The sequence below is a fragment of the Vulpes vulpes genome, chromosome 13 (genome assembly GCF_048418805.1).
Source record: "Vulpes vulpes isolate BD-2025 chromosome 13, VulVul3, whole genome shotgun sequence".
In the NCBI taxonomy this organism is placed as follows: Eukaryota; Metazoa; Chordata; class Mammalia; order Carnivora; family Canidae; genus Vulpes; species Vulpes vulpes.
In genome coordinates this window covers 141,539,297-141,565,909 of record NC_132792.1, presented here as the reverse complement: position 1 = coordinate 141,565,909, position 26,613 = coordinate 141,539,297, and the positions used below count along the sequence as shown (strand labels likewise).

At 38.3% G+C, this 26,613-nt stretch overlaps 1 protein-coding gene across 1 annotated transcript in view; it reads left to right on the top strand.

Moving 5' to 3' along the window:
- The first annotated feature begins 200 nt into the window (after positions 1 to 200).
- The window catches only part of HMCN1 (hemicentin 1), a 460,089-nt gene continuing 433,676 nt past the window's right edge, over positions 201 to 26,613 (top strand). The window contains exon 1 of the mRNA XM_072733161.1: positions 201 to 841. Within this exon, the coding sequence (XP_072589262.1) occupies positions 568 to 841 (274 nt within the window). The 5' untranslated portion in view covers positions 201 to 567. The remainder of the gene's footprint in view (positions 842 to 26,613) is intronic.

The following is a 26,613-nucleotide window of genomic DNA, read 5'->3' as shown; positions in this document are numbered from 1 at the left end:
GTGCTCCAGCGCCGAGGAGGGGGGCGGGGGGCGCCGCTGGCCAATCAGGAGGCGCGGCCGCGCCGGGCTTCCCTCCGCGCTCCCGAGCGAGCGGCGCACAGTGGAAAGTTGGGAGCCGAGTGGCTGGCTCCGGCGGCGGCGGCGGCGGCGGCGGCGGCGGCGGCGGCGGCGGCGAGGGCGGCGCGGGCGGCGGGGGCGGCGGGACTCGGCGCGGCGCCGCAGGGCTCGGAGCGGCCCCCGGGGCATGGGCCGGGCGCGCTGCCGGCTCTCCGCGGGCACCTAGCCGTCCCGGAGGAAGCTGCGTCCAGACAAAAGCGGCCGCCGCTCCGCCCGTCAGCCCCTGCAGGGCTCCGCGTCGGTGCCGGTCCCCAGCGGACTGTCGCCTCCGAACTTTTTCGCTAGGTCGGAGAGAGCGTTCGGGAGCCTCATGAGTTGCGCGGAGAGGGAGAGGAGACCCCCTGCGTGTTGCTGAGGAGGGCTGAGCCCTGCACTCAGGCGCCCAGGAAAAAAAAAAAAAAAAGAAAAAAAAAAGGAAAAAAAAAAAAAAAAAAAAGGAAAGAAAAGACCATGATCTCCCGGGACATCGTCCCCACCGTATTCCTGTTCGCTCTTCTTTATTCCTCCCTGGCTCACGATGCAAGCCCCCAGTCCGAGCCCGAGCCCGGGGCTGCGGAAATTCCCGAGGGGGCCTCCACCTTGGCTTTTGTGTTTGATGTGACTGGTTCCATGTATGATGATTTGGTTCAGGTGATCGAAGGGGCTTCCAAGATTTTGGAGACGTCTCTGAAAAGACCTAAGAGACCACTTTTCAACTTTGCTTTGGTGCCTTTCCATGATCCAGGTAAGGGAACTAACGATTTATTCTTTGTGTGTGTTCTTTCTCATTTATGTCTTATGCTAAGAAATTATTTCAGGGTTAGGAAGTTTCCGAACTTTTTATTTATTTATTTATTTATTTATTTATTTATTTATTTATTTATTTATTTATTTATTTTTATTTATTTATTTATTAATGTGTAGCTGGAAGCCATTGTAACAAAGAGTTGCACTTGGCATCTGGCTTTGCTCCCCGATTCCTACTCAGGTCTTGTGCAGTGGTCCCTAAACCTGGAAGTGTGGAATTACAGCAAAAACCAGAACCCGGAGTCCTGAGCAAGGACGTGGAAATTGGAGTTCATTGGCTTTTTAGATTTTAGAGCTAAAGAATGCTTAATTATGAAGGCAGACTTGGACATGGGCATCCAGCAGCGCTGCTCTCAGCTAACTAACATCCCGCTTGAGAGCACACTCAGGATAACGCTCACATTAGAGAGGGAAGAAAAACCTGTTGTGTGAGACACTGGGGAGCTTGCGAGTAATTACTAGTGGAACCGAGGAGATGAAAATAGGACAGAAGCCATTCATTTCTTAACTGAATCTATGCATCTTTGCCCCAAGTCATCATTAGGTGGGTTCACAGATGGGCAGAAACATTGTGTCCATGTGTCATCTAGTAGAGATGCATGTAGTTTGGTTGTGGGTACTCTTTAAAGGTAGTCAAAGCAAAATAACTGTACTTTCCCCCCTAAAGTCATGGGTTTCAGTTGCTCCGCTGTTACAGGATCCTATTTACTTTATCTCAGTTTCTATTTCTAGTGGCACCTTTCTGGAGGCTCAGAGGAGCCCCTCATTGTCATTGCTGAGGGCAGCTTTGCAGGGGGAGCCCTGGGGCTTTTGCTGTCTGACATCCACCTGAGTTTCATTAGCGCAAGTCCCTGCCCAGTTGAAGAAATAAAGCAGTGGTTTCTTAACAGTCCTCCCCCACTGTTCTCCCACATTTTTCCTGGTTTGATAGTCTCTCTCTTCACCCCAAAGACCTTGACTCAACCTCTTCACAATGGGAGCTTGATATTGAGCATCTCAAATTCTTGCCTTGTGCATTTTGATAAGCATATGAGTTGAGATGATCGCTAGGTCTTAAATGTGGCAGGTTCCAGCTTTCTTTAAAAAAAAAATGGCATGGGGGAGAAATTAAGAGGGAAGTAGAACTTTCTGGGATTTTTGGTTGTTGTTCTTCAAATGTTGAAAATAAAAACTTGGGCAGCCCTGGTAGCTTAGCGGTTTAGCGCCGCCTTCAGCCCAGGGTGTGATCCTGGAGACCAGGGGTCCAGTCCCACGTTGGGCTCCCTGCATGGAGCCTGCTTCTCTCTCTGCCTCTCTCTGTCTCTCTCTCTCTCTGAGTCTCTCATGGATAAATAAATAAAATCTTTAAAAGAAAATAAGAACTTATCCTACTTTTGGGGGGCATATAGAAGAGTAAGTAGGTTTTTCTACATTGATTAAACATGAAATGTTCTGTATATTTGAATAAAGAATTAAATGGTCATTTACTGTTTTACTGTCTTAGTAAGACACCTCATGTGTTATGTTTCGACTTATTAAATGTCAAGATGCCAGTTGCGATGCAGTTCAAGACTTTTGCTGTTTTGGAATAGCTTAAATATGTTTCTTCTATGGGGATATAGCTGAAGTTGGCTAAAAAGTCAAGTAAAAATTGTTGTCTCTAATTAACATCACAATTCACTTTTCTCCAAAAGACTCTTATGAAATGACGTTGCTGCAAACAACTCAAAAATCACCCCAAGTCATAAATGGAAACTAGATCATCATGATATTTTGATGTGATATGAAAAATTATTGGAATAAATTGTATTGTGGTGTGCTGCTTTCCAATTGTTACCAAATGGGAAAGTATGCTGTAGTTGACTTTCCTATAGTTTAGCAATCATGTTTCAAAGTGGGGAAAACTTGGCACGCTATAGCTTTTTTGAAATAATATGAGAAAATGATTAAATTGGTTCCATAAAGTTAATTGCATGTATAATTCAGCAGAATTAACATTATTGTGATTCAAAGTAGAGAGAAGTGGCCAAGTGTTTATGTTTTCTAAGGCTATTTAAATATTTTTGAAGATAAAGAGGGAGATACAAATTAAAACATACTAATAACCTTTAATTTACTTTGCTGATTCACTTTACTGGATTATAATATCATCTTTGTGTGATATTTGTGTGTTTTTGTATATGGTGTGTATAATCATTAAGAGTTTTTGATTCTTTTGTGCTTTTGATTGGTGATCAGCATGGAATGACACAAAGAGCCTTGAATGGGGATTGGCTGTTTTACTGAGTCACATTAGAGAAGTCAACTTACCTGTTTCCTCAATTATGAAATGAGAGAATTGGATTTGAGCATCTCTAAAGTTCACTTCTGACTATGACATTTTATGGCTGGCTGTTTTACTTGTGATGGTTTTTCATGCTCCTAACACCTATCTTTATGATTGGGTGCTACAAACTGACATGGAGAGAAGTATGTGGACTTTAATACAGTAATTATAACCTTGACTACCTATAGCTTTTCAAAGCTGGGTGAGATCTGAGATATACTCAAAGGCATTTGACAAAAGCCTGTAGGTCTTTCTTTGCACATGATTGCTTTGGACTTCTGCATTACAATTTGGCTCAGGTGTATGTTTGTGGGTGGGGGCAAAAATTAAGACACATGGAAAACACAGACATACATGAAGTAGAAGTCTAACAAGTTAACCAGGAGGTGGTAAAATCATTCAGAAAATGTGCATGTAAGGAAGCCAGTGTCAGAGGACCAAAAACACACCCATGGTAGGAGGAAGGATCAGGGAGGATGAGGAGCATGAAAAGCCAAGCCAACCATTTTGATGCTGGCTGTGGTTAAGATGGGTTTTTCACTTCCATAATTATATTTACTCTATTCATTTCTAACAGTTTTATTGAGATATAATTCCCTTCCTATATAATCCTTCATTTAAAATGTATAATTCAGTGGTTTTTAGTTTATTCCCAGGCGGGTGCAACCATCACTGCAGTCTGGAACATCATCTCTTCAAAGAGAAACCCTGTGCCTTTAACTTATCATTCCCTTAGCTTCCAATCATCATCATCCCAGTACTTAGCAAGCACTAATTTACTTCTGGTCTATAGATTTTCCTGTTCTGGCCTTTCATCTGAATATGGGCTTACACTATGTGGTCTTTATTGACCGACTTCATTCACTTTATTCACTTTAGTGTAATGTTTTAAAGGTTCATTCATGTTATAGCATGTGTCAGTACTTTATTCCTTTTAATGGCTAAATAATACTCCATTGTGTGGATATACCACATTTTGCTTACCTGTTAATCCATAACGGCTCTTTAGGGTTTTGGCTATTACGAATCATGTTTCTATCAACATTTATGTACTAATTTCTGTGTGGATATATGTGGTGTTATAATTTATAATAAATATATATTTGGTCTTCATTCCCATTTCTTGCATAGAGTTCCTAAAACCCTTGTAATATCCTAAGTGATGAGAGCCATAAAATTGTCTTCTGTTGTGTTAATGGAATGACTTTTGGATCCCACCTATGGATGGAAGCTGGTTGCCAAGAGGTTCAACCATGTGATTAGAGGGTTAGAATTTTTAGTCCCATCACTGACTTCTGGGGAGGGGAGAGGAGTTGGAGATTGAATCAATTGCCAGTGGCCAGTGACTTAATCAGTCATGACTATGTAATGAAACCTCCATAAAACCTCAAGAGGACAGGGTTTGTATTGCTTTGGGTTGGTTCACATATGGAGATTTGGGGAGAATGGCACTCTCAAAGACGGCATGGAAGCTTAACACCTCTTTCTACATACGTTTCCTCATGCATCTCTTCCATCTGGCTATTCCTGAGTTGTATTCTTTTATAATAAACTGATAATCCAGTGGGTAAGTAGGTTTCTTGAGTTTTTTGAGCCACTCCAGCAAATTAATCAAAGTTAAGAAGGAGGTAATGGAACCTCTGCTTTATAGCCAGTTGGTTGGAAGTACAGGTAACAGCCTGGACATGCAGCTAGCCTCTGAAGTGGGTGGGGGTGAGGGAAGGGGCGGGCAGTCTTGTAGAACTGAACCCTTAATTTGTGGAATCTGGTGGTGTTGGAAAATAGCTTGTTGTGATGTGAGGAAATCCCCCATACCCACAATGAAATTGGGTGCTCACAGTGCAGAAGAATGTATGTTTTCATTTTTCTTGGGTCCACAACTAGGAGTGGAATTGCTGGATCATAGTAACTCTATGTTTAATTGTTTGAGGAACTGCCAGACTGTCTTCCAAAGCATTTGTACCATGTTCCATTCCCACCAGCATGGAAAAGCATTCTGATTCCTTCACATCTTTATCAACACTAGTTTATTATCAAACTTGTTGAATCTTACATATTATTTTTTGCTGTGCTTTTTAGAACACTCAAATTTCCGTCTTTCTCAGCACATGATTTTGAGGAGGGCCAATGGTCTTTCCTCTAACTACAGCTCCTTTTATCACTCAGTTTTCCAATTCTTCTCTCTGTAAGACAGGTGCAGTATGTATAATAAGTCACTTTATCTAAAGGAAAATTCCCTTCTTCTCTTTCATTATGTCTCTGTCTCCCCCCCTCCCCCCCCAGGATATCTTTTATCTGTCTACGTTCATTCATTCACTCACTTACTCACTCACCTGTTATGTTTCCAGCATTGCTTCAGACACTGGGCATACAATTATCTGAATAAAACAGACAAATACTTCTGCTCTCATAGAGCTTCCATTCTCCTGGGAGGGAACACAGGCAATAAAGAAAATAATCAAAACATATATGGTGTGTTTGTTGGTGGTAATTGGCCTAGAGAAAATAAGAAGCATGAAGAGTTTGAAGTGAGTTGAATGTGTTGATATTTAAAATATGGTGATCAGGGAAGCTCCCAGTTGAAAAGGTCACATTTGAACAAAGACCTGAAGGAGTTGAAGGAGGGAGGGAGCAATGAGGATATCTGAGGAAAGACTTGCAGGTAGAGGAACAATAAATGAAATGTTCTGAACATGACAAGAGTATTCTGACATGTTCAAGGAACTGTGAAAAAGAGCAGTGTATCTAGAGCACACTGGGGAATACGGGGAAGTTAGGAGGTGAGATCAGAAAGTTGGTGGGGCACTTGGTGAAAGGGCTCGTAGGCCGCTGTGACTTTGGCTTTTCTCTAAGTGAAATATGAGCCATTTTAGGGTTTTGAACAGAGGAATGACATGATCTGACTTACGCGTCCACATAATCATTCCATTGTAGAGCAAGGGCAGAAAGAAATAGGGAGGGTAGGAGACTATTGTATCAAAAGGGTGGCATATCTTGGTGAAGTTGGTAGCTGTGGAAGTTTGGGAAGAGAGTTGGATTCTGTATATATTTTGAAGCTTAAAACCAAAAGGATTTAATGATGTGTGAGGAAAAGAAGACAAGGCAGATGCTGAGGATTTGTTTTGAGTGAGTGGAAGCATACATAGCACAGCCATTTACTGAGATGGAGAAGAATGAGCAAGAAGCAGATTTAAGAAAATTTTGGGAGGATGAGGCTTTTAGTTTTGGATATCGTTAAGCTTGAGATGTTTTTTTGGTATCCAAGTGAAGATATTAAGAATGCTGTTAGATATATGAAATTAAGGTTCAAGGGAAGAGGTCTGGGTCAGAGATATACATTTGGGATCCAAAGGTGTGTGTGTGTGTGTGTGTGTGTGTGTGTATGATATTTAGGGCTGTGAGTCTAGATGAGCCACTGAGGGATTGATTATATATATAGGGTACCTTTACGATTATTCTCAATAATATATATATATATATATATTTTATATAGTATAGTAAAGGTACCCTTTATATATATAATATATATATTATATATATTTTATATATATATTTTTTAAAGATTTATTTATTTATTTATTTATGATAGACATAGAGAGAGAGAGAGAGAGAGGCAGAGACACAGAAGGAGGGAGAAGCAGGCTCCATGCCGGGAGCCTGATGCTGGACTCTATCCCGGGACTCCAGGATCGTGCCCCGGGCCAAGGGCAGGCGCTAAACTGCTGAGCCACCCAGGGATCCCCAATATATATATATATATATAGTAAAGGACCTTGACCTGAGACAGCAATTGTTAGCAGTCAGAAAGACGAGGATCAACCAGCAAAGGAGCCTGAGAAATTGAAGTCAGTGAGGGAGGAGAAGAGTTTATTTATTTATTATCCTAAAAGTCAAGAGAGGAAAGTATTTTCAGGAAGAAGTACTAATTGGTTAATTAAGAGGAAGACCGAGATTTGGCTAGTCAATTTAGCAATGTGGAAGTCATTGATGACTCAACAACCATAGTGAAGTGTAGTGATGGGAGTGAAAGCCTGTTTGGCGAGAATTCAAAAGAGAATAGGAGAAAAATAATTGGAAATCTTTGGAATTATATTGTTGTTTCCAACTACTGGAATGGTTGCTTTGTTCATGAAGCAAAAATTGAAATAGTTTTGATAAATGATTCAACCAGTATTTTACAAAGTGCAAATTCAATGTATTAGAAAGAACATCCAATTTGGAACAGAAGATTTGTTTTCTTTTCCTTAATCTGTCATTTGAACAAATCATTAAACCTTGCCAGACTTCTGTTTCTCTACCTATAAAATTAGTGCCTTGGTAGGTTATTATAAAAGTTTGTGATTTTAATGACTAGTATGGTGAAAGATAAGTGACTGCAAAGAGATTCAAAGTAGCAAGGACTTGATTCATTTGGAGAAATATCAAAGTTATTCATCTTTGCACTTAAAGAGTTTCATTGTAAAAAACCTGTGAATCTTCAGTGACTTGGTATGATTCTTTCCACAGGACTTACAGGGTGTTAAGAAAGCACTTAAGGACTTTTATGAAAAGATTCTCTTGGAATATTTTTTCTAGGCAATAGCATAATCACCAGAAGCCGTAATGAATAAAAAGATTTTTACAAAGAAAATATTGTACATTTAGACTTTGAAAACCTATACAAATTTATATGAACTGAATTTCAAATTGAAATGTTTTGAGTTCCAATAGTATAGGAAAAAGAGCTACAAAATTATTAGTCTCCTTTTGCTTCTAGCATATTCAACAGGAAGAAGGATTTTCATGAAGAAAAGGATTGGTCTTTAAAGTCCAAGAGAAATCCAACAAAGGCAATGAACTAACATTTAGTGAGATATTTTGGCTGGAGCATGATAATTTCATTTCCTAAGGTGATAGAATATTTTAACCCGAGAGAGTAGATACTATGTCCCTGGATGTTTTCTGAGGATATGTAGAGGTGTTTTTCTATGTACAATGAAAACTTTCTCCCAAAATATATAAGGACAAAATTTTGATAAATCCAATATGTAAAATGTGTTTGGGATGTTTCTCTCTAACCAAAAACTCTCTGACTCCCACAGAATGGTAGGTTTTTTTGTTTTTGTTTTTATTTTTTGTTGTTGCTGTTAAGTTGAGGAGCACCTTCTAATTGAGTGTTGGTAAATCAGAACTTGGTTTTGCTTGTGGTTTGTCTCTGGTCAAACCAACAATATCCATCCTCAGTGGTCTTTTTTTTTTTTTTTTTAATTTATGATAGTCACAGAGAGAGAGAGAGAGAGAGAGAGAGAGAGGCAGAGACACAGGCAGAGGGAGAAGCAGGCTCCATGCACCGGGAGCCCCACGTGGGATTCGATCCCAGGTCTCCAGGATCGCGCCCTGGGCCAAAGGCAGGCGCCAAACCGCTGTGCCACCCAGGGATCCCCTCAGTGGTCTTTATAATTTTGCTTACCTACCTTTCTCTCTGACTTGACATTAACCTCCTTGGGCAAGGACTGCTCCATTTATCCCACGACACAAAGCATGTGTTCTTTGCCACACTGGTCCCTTGAACACTTGACCACTGCTTTCTAGCTGGGAAACCGGCAAGAGAATTTAAAAATATAAAGATGAGCCATCATATTTATTGATTCATCCACTTATTCTTACTCCTCAGTCAATAATAGACTTCTTACTATTTGTCAAGGACTGTGGTAGGTACTTTTGATGAAAAAATAATGAGACATAACTTACAAGAAGTTAACAGTCAGTGTGGAGAAGAACAAGAGAAATAGCAATATTATATTATATGCCATGATATATTTTATAGTGGAAAGAAGAATAGGGTGCTGTGTGAGCCCAAAGCAGTGCCCCTGATTCAGAATTCAAAAGGTGATGGTCCTCACAGGGTTTCTGAAGTATCGCCTGCGCTGAAACCTGAACAAAGTACACAAGTAAAAGCAGTTTAATCAAAATATTAAGGAGTTTGGATTTCATCCCGAAAGCTATATGGAGCCTGGAGTATTATAAGTGAGGAGTGACATAATTGGGTTTTCATTTTAGATCTTTATCTCTTGGATGGATTGGAGTAAGGTGTCCTGAGAGCTGAGAGATGAAATCTGAGGCTATCACAGTAATTCATGAGGGAAATATTGAATGGCTTGGGTATAAGAAGGGAGGTTATAGATTTCTGAGCTATTAGGAAAGTCCAGTGGACTGGACTTAGCCCTTAGAACATGGGAAAAAGGAAATACGAATCCCTGTTTAGGTTAAAATATGAAATTGGCGTACAATTGAAGAGAAAATGTATATAAAGTTAACTTTAAGAGACACTGTCACTCTTAGGCTGGTTGTCTTGATAATAAGCTCCTTATACATTAACTTGCCTAAAATAAAATATCAACCAAAAGTGTTGAGTGGGGCGGGGGAGGGGGGAATCAACAATGAAAATGAGAGTACAACTAAGTTCTTTAATTGTGGTATAATTGACATATAACATTAACTTCAGGTGTACAACCTAATTATTTGTTATTTGTATATATTGTGAAATGATCACCACAATAAGTCTAGTTAACATCTGTCACTATACATAATTTTAAAAATTTGTTCTCTTGTGATGAGGACTTTTAAATTTTACTGCTCAGCAACTTTTAAATATGCAGTACAGTGTTGAGTATAGTCACCATGCTGTACACCGTATCTTCATGACTTTTACTTATTTTTTAACCCCTTCACCCATTTGACACCCTCCCCAACTCCCATGCAACCACCAGTTTGTTTTCTGCCTCTATGAGCTTGGTTTTGTTTTACAATTCCATGTATAAGTGAGATCTTAGGATATTTGTCTTTCTATGTCTGACTGATTTTTTAAAAAAGATTTTATTTATTCATTCATGAGAGACAAAGAGAGAAAGAGAGAGAGAGAGAGAAGCAGAGACACAGGCAGAGGGAGAAGCAGGCTCCATGCAGGGAGCATGATGTGGGACTCGATCCCGGGTCTCCAGGATCACCCCTAGGCTGAAGGTGGCGCTAAACCACTGAACCCCCCCGGGCTGCCCTGTCTGACTGATTTCACTTAGCATTATACCCTCTGGGTCCATCCCTGTTGTTGCAACTGACAAGATTTCCCTCTTTCTTATGGCTGAATAATATTTCATTGTAAATATACACACACTTCCTTTATGGACTCATCCATTGATGGATACTTAGGTTGTCTCCATATCTTGACTATTACGAATAATGCTACAATGAATATGGGGGTCCATATATCTTTTTGAGGTAGTGTTTTTGTTTTCTTCAGATAGATACCCTAGTGGTATTGCCAGATATTATGGTTGCTCTATTTTTAATTTTTTGAGGAATCTGCATACTGTTTTCCGTAGGGGGCCGCACCAGTTTACATTCCCACCAACAGTACACAAGGGGTTCCCTTTTCTCCGTATCTTTGTCAACACTTGTTATTTCTTGTCTTTTTGATAATGGCCACCCTAACAGGTGTGAGATGATACCTCACTGTAGCTTTGGTTTGCCTTTTCCTAATGACTAGTGATGTTGAGCATGTTTTCATGTACCTGCTGGTCATCTGTATGTCTTCTTTGGAAAGATGTGTATTCAGATCCTCTGCCCAGCTTTTAATTGGATTGCCTGAGTTTTTTGCCAAGTTCTATCTAAGGTTCAGAATGTTAGCTCATTCTACACTTAAATAACCAATCCACCCATTAGTAACATTCTAACTGTGGCAATAGACTGTTTATCTTTATAAATATGTAATGATGTCATTACATATTTGGATCATACCATTAACTCTCCTTGTTTTGATCGCATGCTCACTGAACAGCCTTCTGATAATTTAACATAATGCACTTTCCTTATGGGGAGAGAATGCTCTGGTCAGACTTGTACATACATCAGATTCACTAGACAGTTATATTCCTCACTGGTAACTCATACTTTGGCATACCAGTTTTATGCATCAGTCTGTATTGTTTAAAATATTCTGACAGTGTCAAGTTCAAATTCTTGAGTTTGCAAGTCTGAGAGCCAGACCTTGGTTGGTGGTGAATATTACAAAGTAAATGTCTCCCTGTGTGGGTCTGTTTGGGTGGCCTGTCTGTCTCCAGGTATCATTCCTCAAGCATCTCCAACTGTCAGTGTTAGTATGAATAGTGCCAAGGAGCTGTTCTGTCCACTTGAAACTTATATAGATGACAGCTGAAGCCATTGGAATAAATGAGATCATCCAAGGAGAGTATGTACACTGAGAAAACAAGGACAATAGGCTATGGAGAACACAAGCATTTACAAGACAGAAGGGAAATTCACAAAGGATTCTGGAAAGGAGAGTTCAGGAAAATAGGAAGAGAAACTTGAAGGAGCAGCATTTGAAAATCTAAAAGTTTATTAATTTTAAGCAAAAGAAGTCGTCGATTCTCTCCATTTATAAGGTTACTAAAAATAAAAGTTAAACTCACAGGCTGAGGTGGGTAGTTCATTAGTGTTGTGGAGCTATGAGGCTGAAATGGGTAAGAAAATGGTGCTAGCAAGTGTAGTCTCTTTATTTCATGAAATATAACATTGTGGTTAAAAGCATGGGCTGTGGAGTCTGATGCTTGGGGCTGAAGCCTGGCTCCATCATTTACTTGTTGTATGATCTAAATTTCTTTGTGCTTAAGTTTTGGTAACAGAATTGTGAGAATGTGAGGATTAAAATAATAGATGTCTAAAACTTAGTACAACCCTTTGCACACAGTAAATTCTCAGTAAACATTAGTTATTGGGACTTAGTTTTGAGAAAAACACTTTTTTTTTTAATATAAGAGAGAGGGGAAAGAGGAGAGAATGTTTAAGTACTGCTGGAAAAGAGTCAGTAGAGTAGAAGAGATGGAAAATGCCAGAGAGAACAGATAATTTATGAAACCAGGACTTTAAGGAAGCAGGAAGGGATAGGATTCAAAGTAGAGGGATTGGTTGTTGGCAGGAGAAGACCTTCAGTTCTTTAGAGAAACAGATCACAGACAGGCATGGTCATGGATGAGCTGGTAGGTGGGGGTGCAGGATGTTGGGTCACTTATTGTCTGATGGACTCTTTTTTTTTTTTAAACAGAAACAATAAATTGATGGTGGTGAATATTTGATGAGAGGAGGGAAGTGGCAGAGGTTAAATAAAGGATTTTAGAACAATGGAATTTTGGAGGTAGAAGGTGACTAGGGACACATAGATTGTTTCTCAGGATAAGTATAGTTCAGAAGATGAATTTTCAATGCTTGAACACTACCTAGCTATGCGATTTCTTTAGCAGCTCTCAGCAGCTTGGGCATAACTGGTGAGGTTGACCATTGAATTGAATCAGGACTGGGATTTTGTTGAGCAGGTGTGACTGAAGGAATAGGATATGGCTGAGAAGGATATTGATAAGAGAGAGACTGAAATGATAGATCACGGAGTCAGATTTGGATATATTGGACTGACAAAGGTGGAGATGATGCATGTGAAGGACAATATGACAAAGAAGTTGAGGTCATTGGTGAATAATAGCCAGAGTGACTATCAAAGAATTTAGTTTGCAATAGCAAAGGAAATTTAGCTAGAATGAAGATCATGGGATTAGATCAGGGAACTTGAGTCTGCAGAGTTGAATGTGGTTATTAAAGTAACCCAGATAGAGCTCAGAATGATGAGGAAGATAGTCAGGCATCACATATTTATTTAATATGAATTATTGAGAAGTCTCCAGGTGACAGTTGACAATGATGAAGAGGGTTAGAGGGTGTTAGAGGTGGCATGCACCCCAAAATGGCAGATGTTTTCTCTGAAAGTAGAAAAATAATGAACTGGGAGTGGGTAAAATTCTGACCCACCTCCTGACTCTGGTGTATCTGAGATGTTGGAGAATGAGCAGACCCCAGTAGGACTGTTGGGGAGGTGGTGCCATCCAAGGACAACCCTGTTTCAGCTAAAGTGGGAGGTAGATGGAGAGTTCTGTGAGAAGATGGGTTGGAAGGTCATGGGATTTGTGAGGGCATAGGATGGTGAATGAATGGGTCAAGAGAGGAAGCAGATTAATGAGAAGAGGAATGTTTTGCATTTGAAGCAGCAACCACAGACAATCGCGACATAAAGCAGGGTGAGTACGCTGGCTGCAAAGTCTAACCGAGGCTTGTGTATAAATTTAAGATACAGGTCAGACCCTGGAAGAGTTGGAGCCTTATGAAGTTAGCAACTGTTGGCAGCTCTGAGCGCAGTATGGCTAGTAGGGACTCCAGAGGAAACATCTCATCTTACGTGTCTTATTGACATAGGCGAGTAGCATAATTTTTATTTCTAGTAAGAACAGCTACCATTTTAGTTTTTTGAGTGGTGACTATGGACCAGAGACTGAGCTAGATACATTCCGTGCTTTATCTCATTTAAGACTCACAAAAACTCTTGAGTGATAGATGTTATCTTTGTTTTACATATAAGACAACTAAGACATATATTACATGAACTTTCACAAAATGTACAAAATCTGGAAAAGAATAGCTTTCTATAAGTTATTTTTTTTTTGCCACTTTCATTTGTTGTGAAAAATGTGTAAGATTGTGGGAATGTACCCAAGAAGGCATAGCAAAGGGACCACTGTGTGAGTCTGCTTAAGGCTGCCAATAACAAAGTACCACAAACTGGGTGGCTTAAACAACAGAAATTTATTGTCTTACAGTTCTGTAGGTTGGAAGTCTGAAATCAAGGTGTTGGCAGGGCTGTTTCCTTCTGAGGGCTGTGAGAGAGAATCTGTTCCATGCCTCCCTCCTAGCTTCTGGCAATCTTTGGTGTTCCTTGGCTTGTAGATGCACTGATTTCTGCCTTCATGTTCACAGGGTGGTCTCCCCGTGTGTTATGTCAAATTTCTTTTTTTATAAGGACACCAGTCATATTGGACTATTGGCCCACCCTACTCCTGTATGATCTCATCTTAACTAACTACGTTTTCTATAACCTTATTTCCAAATAAGGTCACATTCTGGAGTGCTGGGGGATAGGACTTTAACATGCATTTTGCTGGGACACAATTCAACCCATACTGAGACCACTCAGTAAGTAACATTAAGAAAACAAAAGTCTTTAACTCTTACGAGTCAGTTTCTTCTAGAGATTTCTAATAACAGTGTTTGTATCAGGAGTATCATGGACTCTACGTTCTAATCTCTTTTTGGATAGGAATGGGGTTCTCAATGGAAATTTTGGAGAGGGGCATCAATATGTTAGCTGTACTGCTTAAGTCCTTAAAAGTAATTTGAATTTTTAAAAAAATCTGTGCATTTTACTCTTAAATCATTTGGTACTTGAGTTCATTCACTCTTAAAACATTTAATTAAGCATCATTGATTTTTTTTGGAGATGTTGAGACATTTAATTTTGAAATGGAGAAAATTATATAGGAGCTAGGAATTCTGAGAATTACATGTGTGTTCCAAAGTATTTTGAGTTTGTATACCTCTAGGTTTCTTTTCTTGGAAACTTCAAACGCACTAATTGGAGCAATTTTTCCACAGCACCAAATCTCTGAGAGCTTACCTTTAAGCACTGTTTTATAGCAGGTGGGAGGAGTACCTTGAAGTTCGCTGGCTGGAAGGAACTCTGATTACCACTGAAAATGCCTCAGGGCAATGGTAGCTGTTTTTGCCAAGATCTGACCGGGTGAGGCTGGTTAAATGAGACTTATGGGTGATGGAAAGAAATAAATTCATGAGATGGCTTTTATTCTTTAATTTTTTTAAAACTAGGTAGAAAGTCAAGACAATACATTATTTCAAGAAGCAATAGAGAACAGGATTCTAAAAAGTATTGCAGTATCTGGAATATCAATTCTTAAGATTCAAAGTGAAGTCTGTTTTGTTTTTTGTTTAGTTCATTATTTTTACTTCAAAGTCCTTTGCCAGAGCACACAGAAAACCTCATTTCTATTGTTTCGTATTCCCCAGAGAGCCTTCTCTGCTCTTCTTAGGTGAACATGTTCACCACCCCCTGGATCAGATGGTCACACTTTTGCCTTTAAGTTTTCTCCTAAGCCACACCCTACGTTGGAATGTCTCCTATGTGCCAGACATTTTCATTTCTAGAATTAAAATATTCTTCAAAATTTCACCTCTTCCAAAGAATTTTCCTGGATTATTGGAAAAGTGTCATTCAACATTGAGATCCCCATTTACATTTATTGTACTTTTAATGGACTTAATTTATGCCTTTGATAACTTCACTGCTTTTTTTTTTCTCCTTCTACATTATAATAGTTGACTTGATTAACAGTTGACTTGATTTATCTTGACAAAGCAAAATTTGGTAGGGTTAGACAGGATTGCATAGATTTTGAGTGAATGGAGTCTAAACTCAAGTAGACCAGTGTTTGATTATTAGTAAGTTACTAAGTTCTCAAAGCCTTAGTCTCCTTACCATTACAGGGAGAGAAACAGTCACACTTCCTTGTTGAGTTGTGAGAATTAGAGGAGAAAATGCACTAAAACATTTGGTATGAAGCCTGACATAAAGTCAGGCCTCAAGAGGATTTTTCAAAGGAAGTAACACTTGACATAGAGTCAGAACACCTGGGGCTTGGCTCTGTAACTGGACATGTCCTTTGACCTCTTAGAACCTGTTTCCTTCTGTCTAAAATAAGGATATAATCATTAGTATGCTGTTAAATGGGAAACCACTGGCTCTGGAGCTGGGGGTGGGGAGGGATCTTCATTTATAGCATTTGACAATTTCCATGGTGTAAATACTCTGCCAGTGCCAATTTCAAACTACCACCGTGATGTCACTGGATGTGAAGCTGAGAATAGATGTGCACAGTTGTCTCACCCAGCCTTCCACAGAGGGGGATATTTATGTTGAAAGGAGGTGGTATTTTGAAAGGACTTAGTGTAGTAGGTATTCACTAAATGTTAGCTTCACTTTCCTTGGAAAAGTCTTTAGAGGGCTAGAATTATTGACTGTAGAATTAATTATGTTGGAGGAAACAACATTGTCTTCTCCATGACAATTTGAGAAATTTCAACAGCAAATAGCCAGAGAGACCACAAGCAACACCAGTGCAGAAGTGGAACAGGAGGACCCAGGACCTTCTTAAATATTCACTGGCACATCCCAGGTGCTGGGATGTGAGATATCTCACATCCATTAGCATCCCCTTTCCACACCATGTGCATGTTTTCCTATGTTCCCCGACTCAGCAAGGGTGCTACCATTTTCTCACAGCTGTTCCCGACAACACCCTTGGAGTCTTCCTGGACTCCTCTCTTTTATACCCCACTTCCAGTCACTCCGCAAATTCTTTTGGCCCTGTCTTCAAGTATTAGTTTGACCACTGCTTACCCCCTCTACTCTGAGTCACTTTAACTGATCTCCCTGTTACTCTCTCCAGAGCTGTCAGGGGAGCTTTTAAAATGAAAAGCAGCTCACATTATTCCCCACTCCCCTTTCTGAGCTTCTTATTTACTTTTAGCATATTGGTACTTTTATTAATTCTTACAAGCCAAGCACACACCCTCTCCAGAACCATTGCTGTTCTTTCTTTCCCCAGAATCTTGATTGGCATATATCATGACTTCATAAAGCTCCTGGCTCAAAGTTACCTCCTCAGGCCTTCCCTGACCACCAATCTAAAATAGCTCCCCATACAACTCTGTCCTGTCAACCTGCTTTCTTTTTTCTTTTTTTTTTTTTTAATTTTTATTTATTTATGATAGTCACAGAGAGAGAGAGAGAGAGAGAGAGAGAGAGAGAGAGGCAGAGACACAGGCAGAGGAAAAAGCAGGCTCCATGCACCGGGAGCCCGACGTGGGATTCGATCCTGGGTCTCCAGGATCGCGCCCTGGGCCAAAGGCAGGTGCCAAATCGCTGCGCCACCCAGGGATCCCTATTTTTTCTTTTTATAAACTTTAGCACTGCTTAACATTAGAGATGATGTGAATCCATTTATTTGAGGTCTATCTCCTCCACTCACTATAGACTCCATGAGGGCAGAGACTTAATTCTCATGCATGAATTCCCTAGAGCCTCACAAAGAAGGCTCCCTGACTTATAGAAGGCACTTAATACATAGTTATTCAGTGAAAGGATGAATTTTTGTAAATGTTCCATGTGTACTTGAAAGAAATTCTTTAATTGTTGAGTGCCACGTTCTGTATATGTCCATAAGATCAAGCTAGTTAACTATGTTACTCACATATTCTAACTTTTTATTAGTTATTGCCCAATTGATCTATCAGTTTTTGAATAAATTATATTAAAATTTTCCACTGTGATTGTGGTTTTGTTAATTTCTCCTTGGAACTCCAATCAGTTTTTGCTTTAAGGATGTATTGTTAGGGGTATACTGGGTCAGGATTATTCTATGTTCTTCGTAAATTCTCCATTTTAACATTAAATATATGGCCATCTTTATCTCTAATACTTTTGCCTGTAAATACATTTTGCTTGGTATTCATAATGGTATTTCATATTTGGTTGGCATTTTTGATATATATCTTTTGTCCTTCTCTTGTTTTCAAACTATTTTTGATAATCAAGTTTAATCCTGTACTTTTATTGTGATTATTTATATGTTTGGACTTATTATCTTATTTTTTGTTTTCTATTTGCTGTGATTTTTGTTAATCCTACCCCCCCTTTTCCTGCTATTAAATGGAATTATTATGCTATTTGTTTGATAATTATAGATTGCATTTCTCTTTTATCACCACTACTCTTAATTTAGTTGACTTAATGAACTCAGTGTCTATGCTACTGTGTAAAACAAAGGCATTGGGATGCTTTCTTCCAATCATCTTTCTCCTACCCTCCATAGTATTAACTGGTATATTAATAATCCATCTTGTTTTTGAACCCTAATAGTCATTCCGTTTATTTTTTATTTTTATTTTTATTTGAGTCATTTCATTTATATAGTCAGTGTTTGTATAGGTTTGACTTGTTTACTAATTTCTTTCCTTCTTGTTACTTCTAGCTTCCCACTCTATTTTGGATTCTTACATGTTTTTACCCATTCTTTCTTAATTTCCTTACATTCTTTAGTCATTTCTTCCAGGAATTGTATATAAATTTTATGTAAAATTGTATATAAATGTTAGTTGATAATCTCAGGAGTTTCCTGGGTAAAATTCTGAACTAGCCCCCCTGTACACAGCAAGCAAGGAAAGACCAAAGAAAGAGAGACCACGCCAGATGGGTAGGTGGCAGGTTTAATAAGCAGGGGAGCTTATGATGCTTGTCTTGGGCAGTAGCAAGATGAATAGTCCTCTACATCAATCCCCATCCCCAGAATCTTAAGAGTTTATGTAGAGGCCTTCATGGGGTTCAGTCGTGTATACAGTTCTAATGGTCTCAATAACACATTATTCTCTCAAGGCTTCATCTTTGAAAGTAGCTCCTCATGTGGGAACAGTGGGTCAAATGTACATTCCAAGAATGGGAAGAGGGTGAAAAGCCTCCACCTTGCATTTCAATCTGTGGTCACCTCCTCTCCATGATCTCCTTCAGCAGTAGGAAATTCTTTTGGTCTTTTTTTTTTTTTTTTTTTTAAGAATTTATGTATAGCATCTTAATTTGTGACTAATAGTTTAGTTACTATAGAGTTTGGTATCTAACTTAGCCCATTGAAGATATTCTTTTATTGTTTTCTGACTTCTTTTGTTGTTGATGAGAAATCTTCTGTCAGTTTAATTGTTCGTTTTTGGTTAAGCTATCTTCTCTTTCTGATTATTTTAAGATAGTCTCTTTGCTTTTCTGTTTCTGCAGTTCCTTAAAAGTGTCTCAGCATGGATTTGATTTTGTTTTTCCTGCTTGAAACCTGGTTTGCCTCTCCAACCTGAGGACTTGTTTGTATTCAATTTTGAATAGTTCTTATCTTTCAAATACTTCATCTCTTTATTCTATAATGTCCTCTTTATAAAATTCTATTAAGTATACTTTTGGTCTTTTCATTCTGTTCACCAAGCTTCCTTATCTTTCATATTTTCCGTTTTTTTTGCCTCAAATTTTACGTACACTTCTCTTCATCTCTACTCCACTATTTAAATCATCCATTGAGTTTCAGTTTATTAAATAAATTTTTTTAAGATTTTATTTATTTATTCATGAGAGACAGAGGAAGAGAGACAGAGACAGGCAGAGGGAGAAACAGGCTCCCTCCAGGAAGGCCGATATGGGACTTGATTCCAGGACCCCAGGATCACGACCTGGGCCAAAGATAGACACTCAAGCACTGAGCCACCCACTGCCCAAGTTTTCAATTTCAGTACCCAGTTTTTTATTTCCAGAAGTTTCATTCAGTTCTTTTTCAAATTTGTCTATTTTATTTTTATGACATATTCTTCAATATTGTAGTCTTTTTAATATTGTTGCGTTATTGCTACCTCTTACAGTGGCATAAATTCTCCTAAGTATTTGGTGTACTGACTCTCCCTCATTGTGATTTGTTTCCTTGTGTGGTTGCTAGTTGTTGACTGTGCATGCATCTTTAGCAGGGAGGCTAGTGTACTACCAGATTGTGCACTACTGGTGTTTATAGAGAGGTTTACATTTGCTTTTGTTGCCGTCTTAAAATTACTTTGTGGGGTAATTTTTTTGGCTTTGGATTCTTGTACCATAGAGTTAGTACACTCCTACTAACCCTTATATGTTTCTGGTCTAGGATTTCAGTTTCTCTCAGGAGATTTATTCTTCCCGTTAGAGACCTGGATAGATGGCCAAGTTTTCTTGCCAATTTTCTAGGTTTTCTAGGCTAGGAATTTTACCTGGTCCCTGTTCTGCTGATGGGGCTGAGATTTAAGCAGAGTACTCTGTTGTAGTTCTCTGATCCAAAAGAGCTGATAACCAAGAAAATTGTACCTGTATGGCATTAAAATTTTAGCAGCCAAACCCTCTATCAGGATCTGATATGCTCTTTTGTTGCCATGGTGACAACAGAAGTTTAATTCTGATTTGAGTTCCTTTTTTATTTTAGGTGACTAGAAGATTTCTCATTATTTTTATCACTTAAGTCTGGCTCTTATATTAAAAAGGAAACTTTATATTTTATCCAGCATTTCTGTTTTGTTGGGGGAATGGCTTCCATGTCCGCTTAGTCTGCCACTTCTCATATATTCACGCTTTTTCTTGCCTCTGTATTTTTTCCCGTGTCCAGAATTCTCCCATTAAAAAAAAAAAAAGATTTTCTTCATAGTAAAATGTTTGCCTACAAAGCCTGGATTATCTCTCAGGAGAGCTTTACTAAGTATTCAAGAAAAAATAATCAAAATTTTACAGAACTACTTCCTGGCAATAGGAAAAACGGGAACACTTTTCATGAGATTGGCATAACCCTTGTACCAAATAACTAATAAGGAAATACAAGAAAGAAAAATCATAGGTTAACTTCCCTCATAAGTCTAGATGCAAAAATTCCAAATGAATATTAACAAATCAGTCTAGCAATACATAAAAAGAAACTTAAGTAATGCCTAGGTTGTTTTTATGCCAGGATGAAAATGATTAGTTTCACACCAGAAGTAAATCATTATAGTTTATTATATTAGTAGGTAAAAGGAGAGGAATCATATGATCATCTCAATAGATTCATTTGATATATATCAAATGTTATATATGCATTCATTATCAAACAAGGAAACAGCTCTTAGAAAAGTAGGATATGCAGTAACTTTTTAAATCTAATAAAAACCTCATAAAGAACTCATCTAAAATAATTATCATATTTGATTGTTAAACTAAGATTTTTCCATTGAAATTATAATCAAGTTAAAGATGAAATAACATTTAACTATACTGTATGTATACAGATGACACAGTTTTCATTTCCAGTATTATTTACTTATGCCTTCTCTTTTCTTCATGGTCAGTTTAGATCAATTTTTCTATTTCAAGGAAACAGTCTCTGTTTTCTTAATCATCTCCAGTTTTTTGTTTTTATTTTTATCAATTTGTGGCCCTATTTTAATTATTTCTTAAGCTTCCACTTAGTTTTGTTCGGTTGTCCCTTTTTATTTCTAAATTTAAATGTTTATTTTTACCTTTCTTATGATACAGATATTTGAGGCTTTTAACTTTAATTCATATGTTTTCTATATTTTTATGACCACTTTAGTTGCATCTCCGAGATTTTTATCTGTTGTATTTATATTGTTGTCCAATGCTAAATACTTTTTTAAAGTTCCATTGTGATTTCTACTTTAACCATGTCTTTTTCAAATGGGACTTTACAAAGAGAGCTTTTTCCGTTTAATTTTATTAAGTTTTTAATTTTAATTCCAGTATAGTTAACATAGATTGTTATATTAATTTCAGATGTACAATATAGTGATTCCACAATTCTATACATTATACAGTGCTCATCATGATAAGCATATTCTTAATCCCTTCACTTATTTTATCCATCCCCCCACCCACCTCTCCTCTGGTAACCATCAGCGTTTTCTTTATAGGTAAGAGTGTACCTTGGTTTGTTTCTCTCTTTCTCTTTTTTCCCTTTGTTCATTTGCTTTGTTTCTTAAATTTCACATATGATGAAATCATATGGTTTGTCTTTCTCTGACTTATTTCACTTAGCATTATACTCTTTAGCTCCATCCATTTTGTTGCAGATGGCAAGATTTCATTCTTTTTATGGCAGAGTAATATTCCATTTTGTGTGTGTGTGTGTGTGTGTGTGTGTGTGTACACTCTCTTATCCATTCATTAGTTAGTGGACACTTAGGCTGCTTCCATAATTTGGCTATTGTTGATAGTGCTGCAATAAACATAGATGTGCATATATCTTTTTTAGTTAGTGGTTTCATATTCTTTTCTTTTTAAAGATTTTATTTATTCATGACAGAGAGAGAGAGAGAGAGAGAGAGAGAGAGGCAGAGACACAGGCAGAGGGAGAAGCAGGCTCCATGCAGAGAGCCGGACTTGGGACTCGATCCTGAGTCTCCAGGATCACACGCTGGGCTGAAGGTGGCGCTAAACCACTGGGCCACCGGGGCTGCCCATGTTTTCATATTCTTTGGGAAAATACCTAGTAGTGAGATTACTGGGTCATAGGGCAGTTTTACTTTTAATTTTTTAGGAGCCTCCATACTGTTTTAGGAACCTCCATACTGTTTCCACAGTGGATGCACCAGTTTGTGTTCCTACCAGGGGTTCACAAGAGTTCCTTTTTCTCCCTGATTTGCAGTTCCCTTATGATAAGTGATGTTGAGCATCTTTTCATGTGTGTCCTGGCCATCTAGATGTCTTCTTTGGAGAAATGTCTGTTCATATCATCTGCCCACTTTTAAAAAATTGCTTTGTCTGTTTTATGGATGTTGAGTTGTGTACGTTTTTAATGTGTTTTGGGCACTGACTCTTTATCAGTTACGTCATTTGCAAATATCCTGTCCAATTTTGTAGATTGTCTTTTTGTTTTGTTGATTGTTTTCTGCACAGATTTTTATTTTGATATAGTCCTAGTAGTTTAATTTTGCTTTTATTTCCCTTGCCTCAGAAGAATGTTGGAGAAATTACTGTCTGTACTATATTCTAGGATTTATATGGGTTCAGGTCTCACATTTAGGTCCTTAATCCATTTTGAGTTTATTTTTTGTGTATTATGGGAAAAGTGGTCCACTTTATTCTTTTGCATATAGCCATTTAGTTTTCCTCACATCATTTGTTGATGAGACTTTTTTCCTATTGCATATTCTTGCCTCTTTTGTTGAAGATTAATTGACTGTGTAATCATGGATTTGTTTCTGGGCTTTCTATTCTGTTCCATTGATCTATGTCCTATTTTTTTGTACTAGTACTATACTGTTTTGATTACTACAGCTTTGTAGTATAATTTGAAATCTGGAATTGTGATATCTCTATAGCTTTGTAGTATAACTTGAAATCTGGAATTGTGATATCGCTAACTTCATTTTGTTTTGTTTAAGACTATTTTGGCTCTTGGAGGTCTTTTGTGGTTCCAATGCAAATTTTAGGATTATTTGCTCTAGTGCTATGAAAAGCCTTGTTGGTATTTTGATAGGGTTTGCATTAAGTTTGTAGATTACTTTGGGTAGTATCAACATTTTAACAATATTTGTTCTTCTGATTCATGTGCATGGAATGAATATCTTTCCATTTGTTTATGTTGTCTTTAATTTCTTTCATCAGTGTTTTATAGGTTTTCAGAGTATAAATCTTTTACTTCCTTGATTAATGTCATTCCCAGGTATTTTATTATTTTTGATGCATAACCATCTGTTATTTAAGAGTGTGGTTTTTAGTTTCTGAACATTTGTTTTTTTCTTTCTGTTCTATTCAAAAAAATTTATTGAGACTTCTTTTGTGAACCTGTTTGGTCAGTTATTTCGAAATATTTGAGTGTGTTTGAAAATCTATAGTATTCTCTGCTTTTTGGATATGTGATTTTTTAAAGATTTTATTTTTATTTATTATTTTAGAGAGAGAGAGAGAGCTGGGGAGAGAGAGAGAGGGAGAACCTCAAGCAGACTCCATGCTGAGTGTAGATCCTGACTTGGGGCTTGATTCCACAATGCTGAGATCATGATTTAAGCCAAAATCAAGAGTCGGATGCTCAACCCACTGAGCCATCCAGGCAACATGTGGTGGATATATGATTTTTTACATATATTTTAGATAAATATGTTTAGATAAATATATTGTATAGAGAGGCAGTATAACATGGTGGTTAGGGACACAGGTTCTGGAGTTGACTTCCTGAATTTCAGTTCTGGCTCTGCTACTTACTAGTTCTGTGAACCTGGGCTGTGGATAAGAATAGTACATTCTTATAGGGATTGTTGTCAGGGCTAAATTAATTAATATATAAAATGTTTAGAACAGTGACTGGCACCTATTAAGTGCTACAGGATATGGCTAAAATGCTATTGTTCAAATCTATATTTCTGATTACTTTTATGTGCTTGCCCTGTCCATTTGAGATAGAGGTATGTTGAAATCACTCATGATTTATGTTTTTCTCCTTGCACTTTGATCAGTCTTTACTCTTTGTCATGATGCTATAATGTGTGCATGTAGAAATATTATAATATTTAATTGCTGGGTTTATTAGTTTGTAGTATCCCTTTTAATGTAGGGCTTTCCCTAATCCAGACATCTTAGTGGAAATTAGAAAAAGGCACATCCTGTGCGTCAGGCATCTTGACCTAAGGCCAATTCAGGAGGTTGTTCATGATGCCTTATAGCTTCTCTGCCAAACAGCATCACAACTGGCCAAAACCTGTCTAAGGTTGTATTTCAATGGTTTTCCACTGGAGGGTGCTGCCAAACTTCAGGGTACAGTGCTGGGGTAAAGGCTCTAGAACTCATCCTTAGCCACTGTGAGACCATCATGTGCTGCTTGGACATTGCTGGATGAGGCTGGGAAACCTAGAGTGTAAAGCCTCAAGTATTGCCTTATCAGCTGGCAGAGGAAATCACAGTGGCTCTGACAACCACACCTGGAGTTCAGGAATAGTCTGAGGACTGTGGCAGGCCTGGGCAGCCACATGCCTGAGCTGGGCAGCTCATGCCTGATGAGAACTGGAGGAGATTCGGAAACCCATTATTCTCTGGGGCTGATGGGGTTCCAGGGCTGATGGGAAGGGGCTACTCGCGAGGGAAGCAAACAGACCAAAGTTGTTATCTCCTGTGCAGCAAACTCACAGGCTTGGGCATTTCTAGAATATCAAATCTATCAGATGGACAGGAAAAGCTGTCCAAATGAAGGTTTGTCAGTGGAAGATAATAAGACAATACGAATGGGTTTGGGAGGTGAAGCCTGGAGAGATACTTTAAGCCAGGATTTTTGTAGGGCTTCCATGGTGAAATTCTGAAAAGAGAGAGTTGTTAAGGGCTTTAGCCATTTCAGTTTCTTACCGTTCCTCTTTAAACATTCATTCTCCAGTCAGAGACTTTAGGTTTCCTGTGCACATCTTTTCTGCCATCGTGTCTTTACTCTTGCCTTTCTCATAACCGTATGGAGATACTGGGTCATAGACACTTTTTTATCTCAGAAAAAAAAAGGGAGAAGGTGTGATAATAAAATTTACTTCTGCAGTTGTTGTGAGGACTAAATTTCAAAAATTAAGAGTGTGATAAATATAGTAGAGGTAGCAGGAGACCGATACATGTGAATTTCTTTTCATTTTTCTCTCCTTTGGTTGCTCTTTTTTTGCTGCCAGTATTCTAAATGGTTAGGTGAAACAGTTTTATACGTCCACACCCACCTATACTCACCCACCCACACAATTTAATTAAACATGTGTTTTCTGATTCAACATGCAGTCTGGATCTGCCCACTGTAGTCGCCACTACCAGCATCCTCTCTGTCAGCTTCTGCAGTAGCTTTCCACCTGGGTTCCATGCTGCCGATCCTGCCCCTATCCACATAGTAGCCATGGTAATCTTTTATAAATGGAAATAATAACATTAGAAACCATTCAGTAGGGCAGCCCTGGCGGCTCAGCGGTTTAGTGCCACCTTCAGTCCAGGGCGTGATCCTGGAGACCCCGGATCAAGTCCCACGTCAGGCTCCCTGCATGGAGCTGCTTCTCCCTCTGCCTGTGTCTCTGCCCCCCCCTTCTCTGTCTCTCATGAATAAATAAATAAAAAAAATCTTTTAAAAAAAGAAGAAACCATTCAGTAGCTTCCCCTAGATTTTATTTTATTTTCCTTTTCCCCCATAGATTTTAAATAAAATGTGAATTTCTTCCTGTCACTTGTGATGCCCTATGCAATCTGGCCCCTGAGTATCTCTCTTAGTACTCTTCTCCTAACCTTCTCCTTTTTCATTAATTCCAGCTTTTTACGAATGTTCTGGTATCCTCAGCTCGTTCTCATTCCAAGGCTTTTTGCACTTCCTCTTTTCTATGCCAAGAATGTTTTCAGTTCTCAGCTCAAATACTAGAACCAGAGGGGTCTTTCTTTCTTGGCCACTTCCTCCTGTCCCAAATTGTTCTCCATCAGACTGCCCTATTTTAATTTCTTTGAAACCAATTTTCATTATCTGAATTATTATATATGTCTACATGTATATGCTTATTTGTTTTTTCTTGCTTTAGAGTGTAAGTTTCATTTATCTTGATCATGGATATGTTTCTGAGTTCTTAAGTAGTATCTGGTATAAGGGAAAATGCCAAAATACATTTGCTTAATGTATGAATGAATGAATCAATATTACTTTCTTTGTGAAATCTTTTCCGAATACTCCCATCAAAGGTAATTTTTTCCTCCTTGGAGTCCTATTGAATTTCATTTGCATTTCTTATCATATTTATCACATTATTCCTTGCATTTAGTTATTTATAGATATTATGTTATCCTCTACTGGACTATAGAGTGCTGGAAGGCAGAACTGGAGGGTGAGTATTTAATAAATAGTTAAACTGATGAATTAATTACAAACAATAAAATCATCTTTATTTAA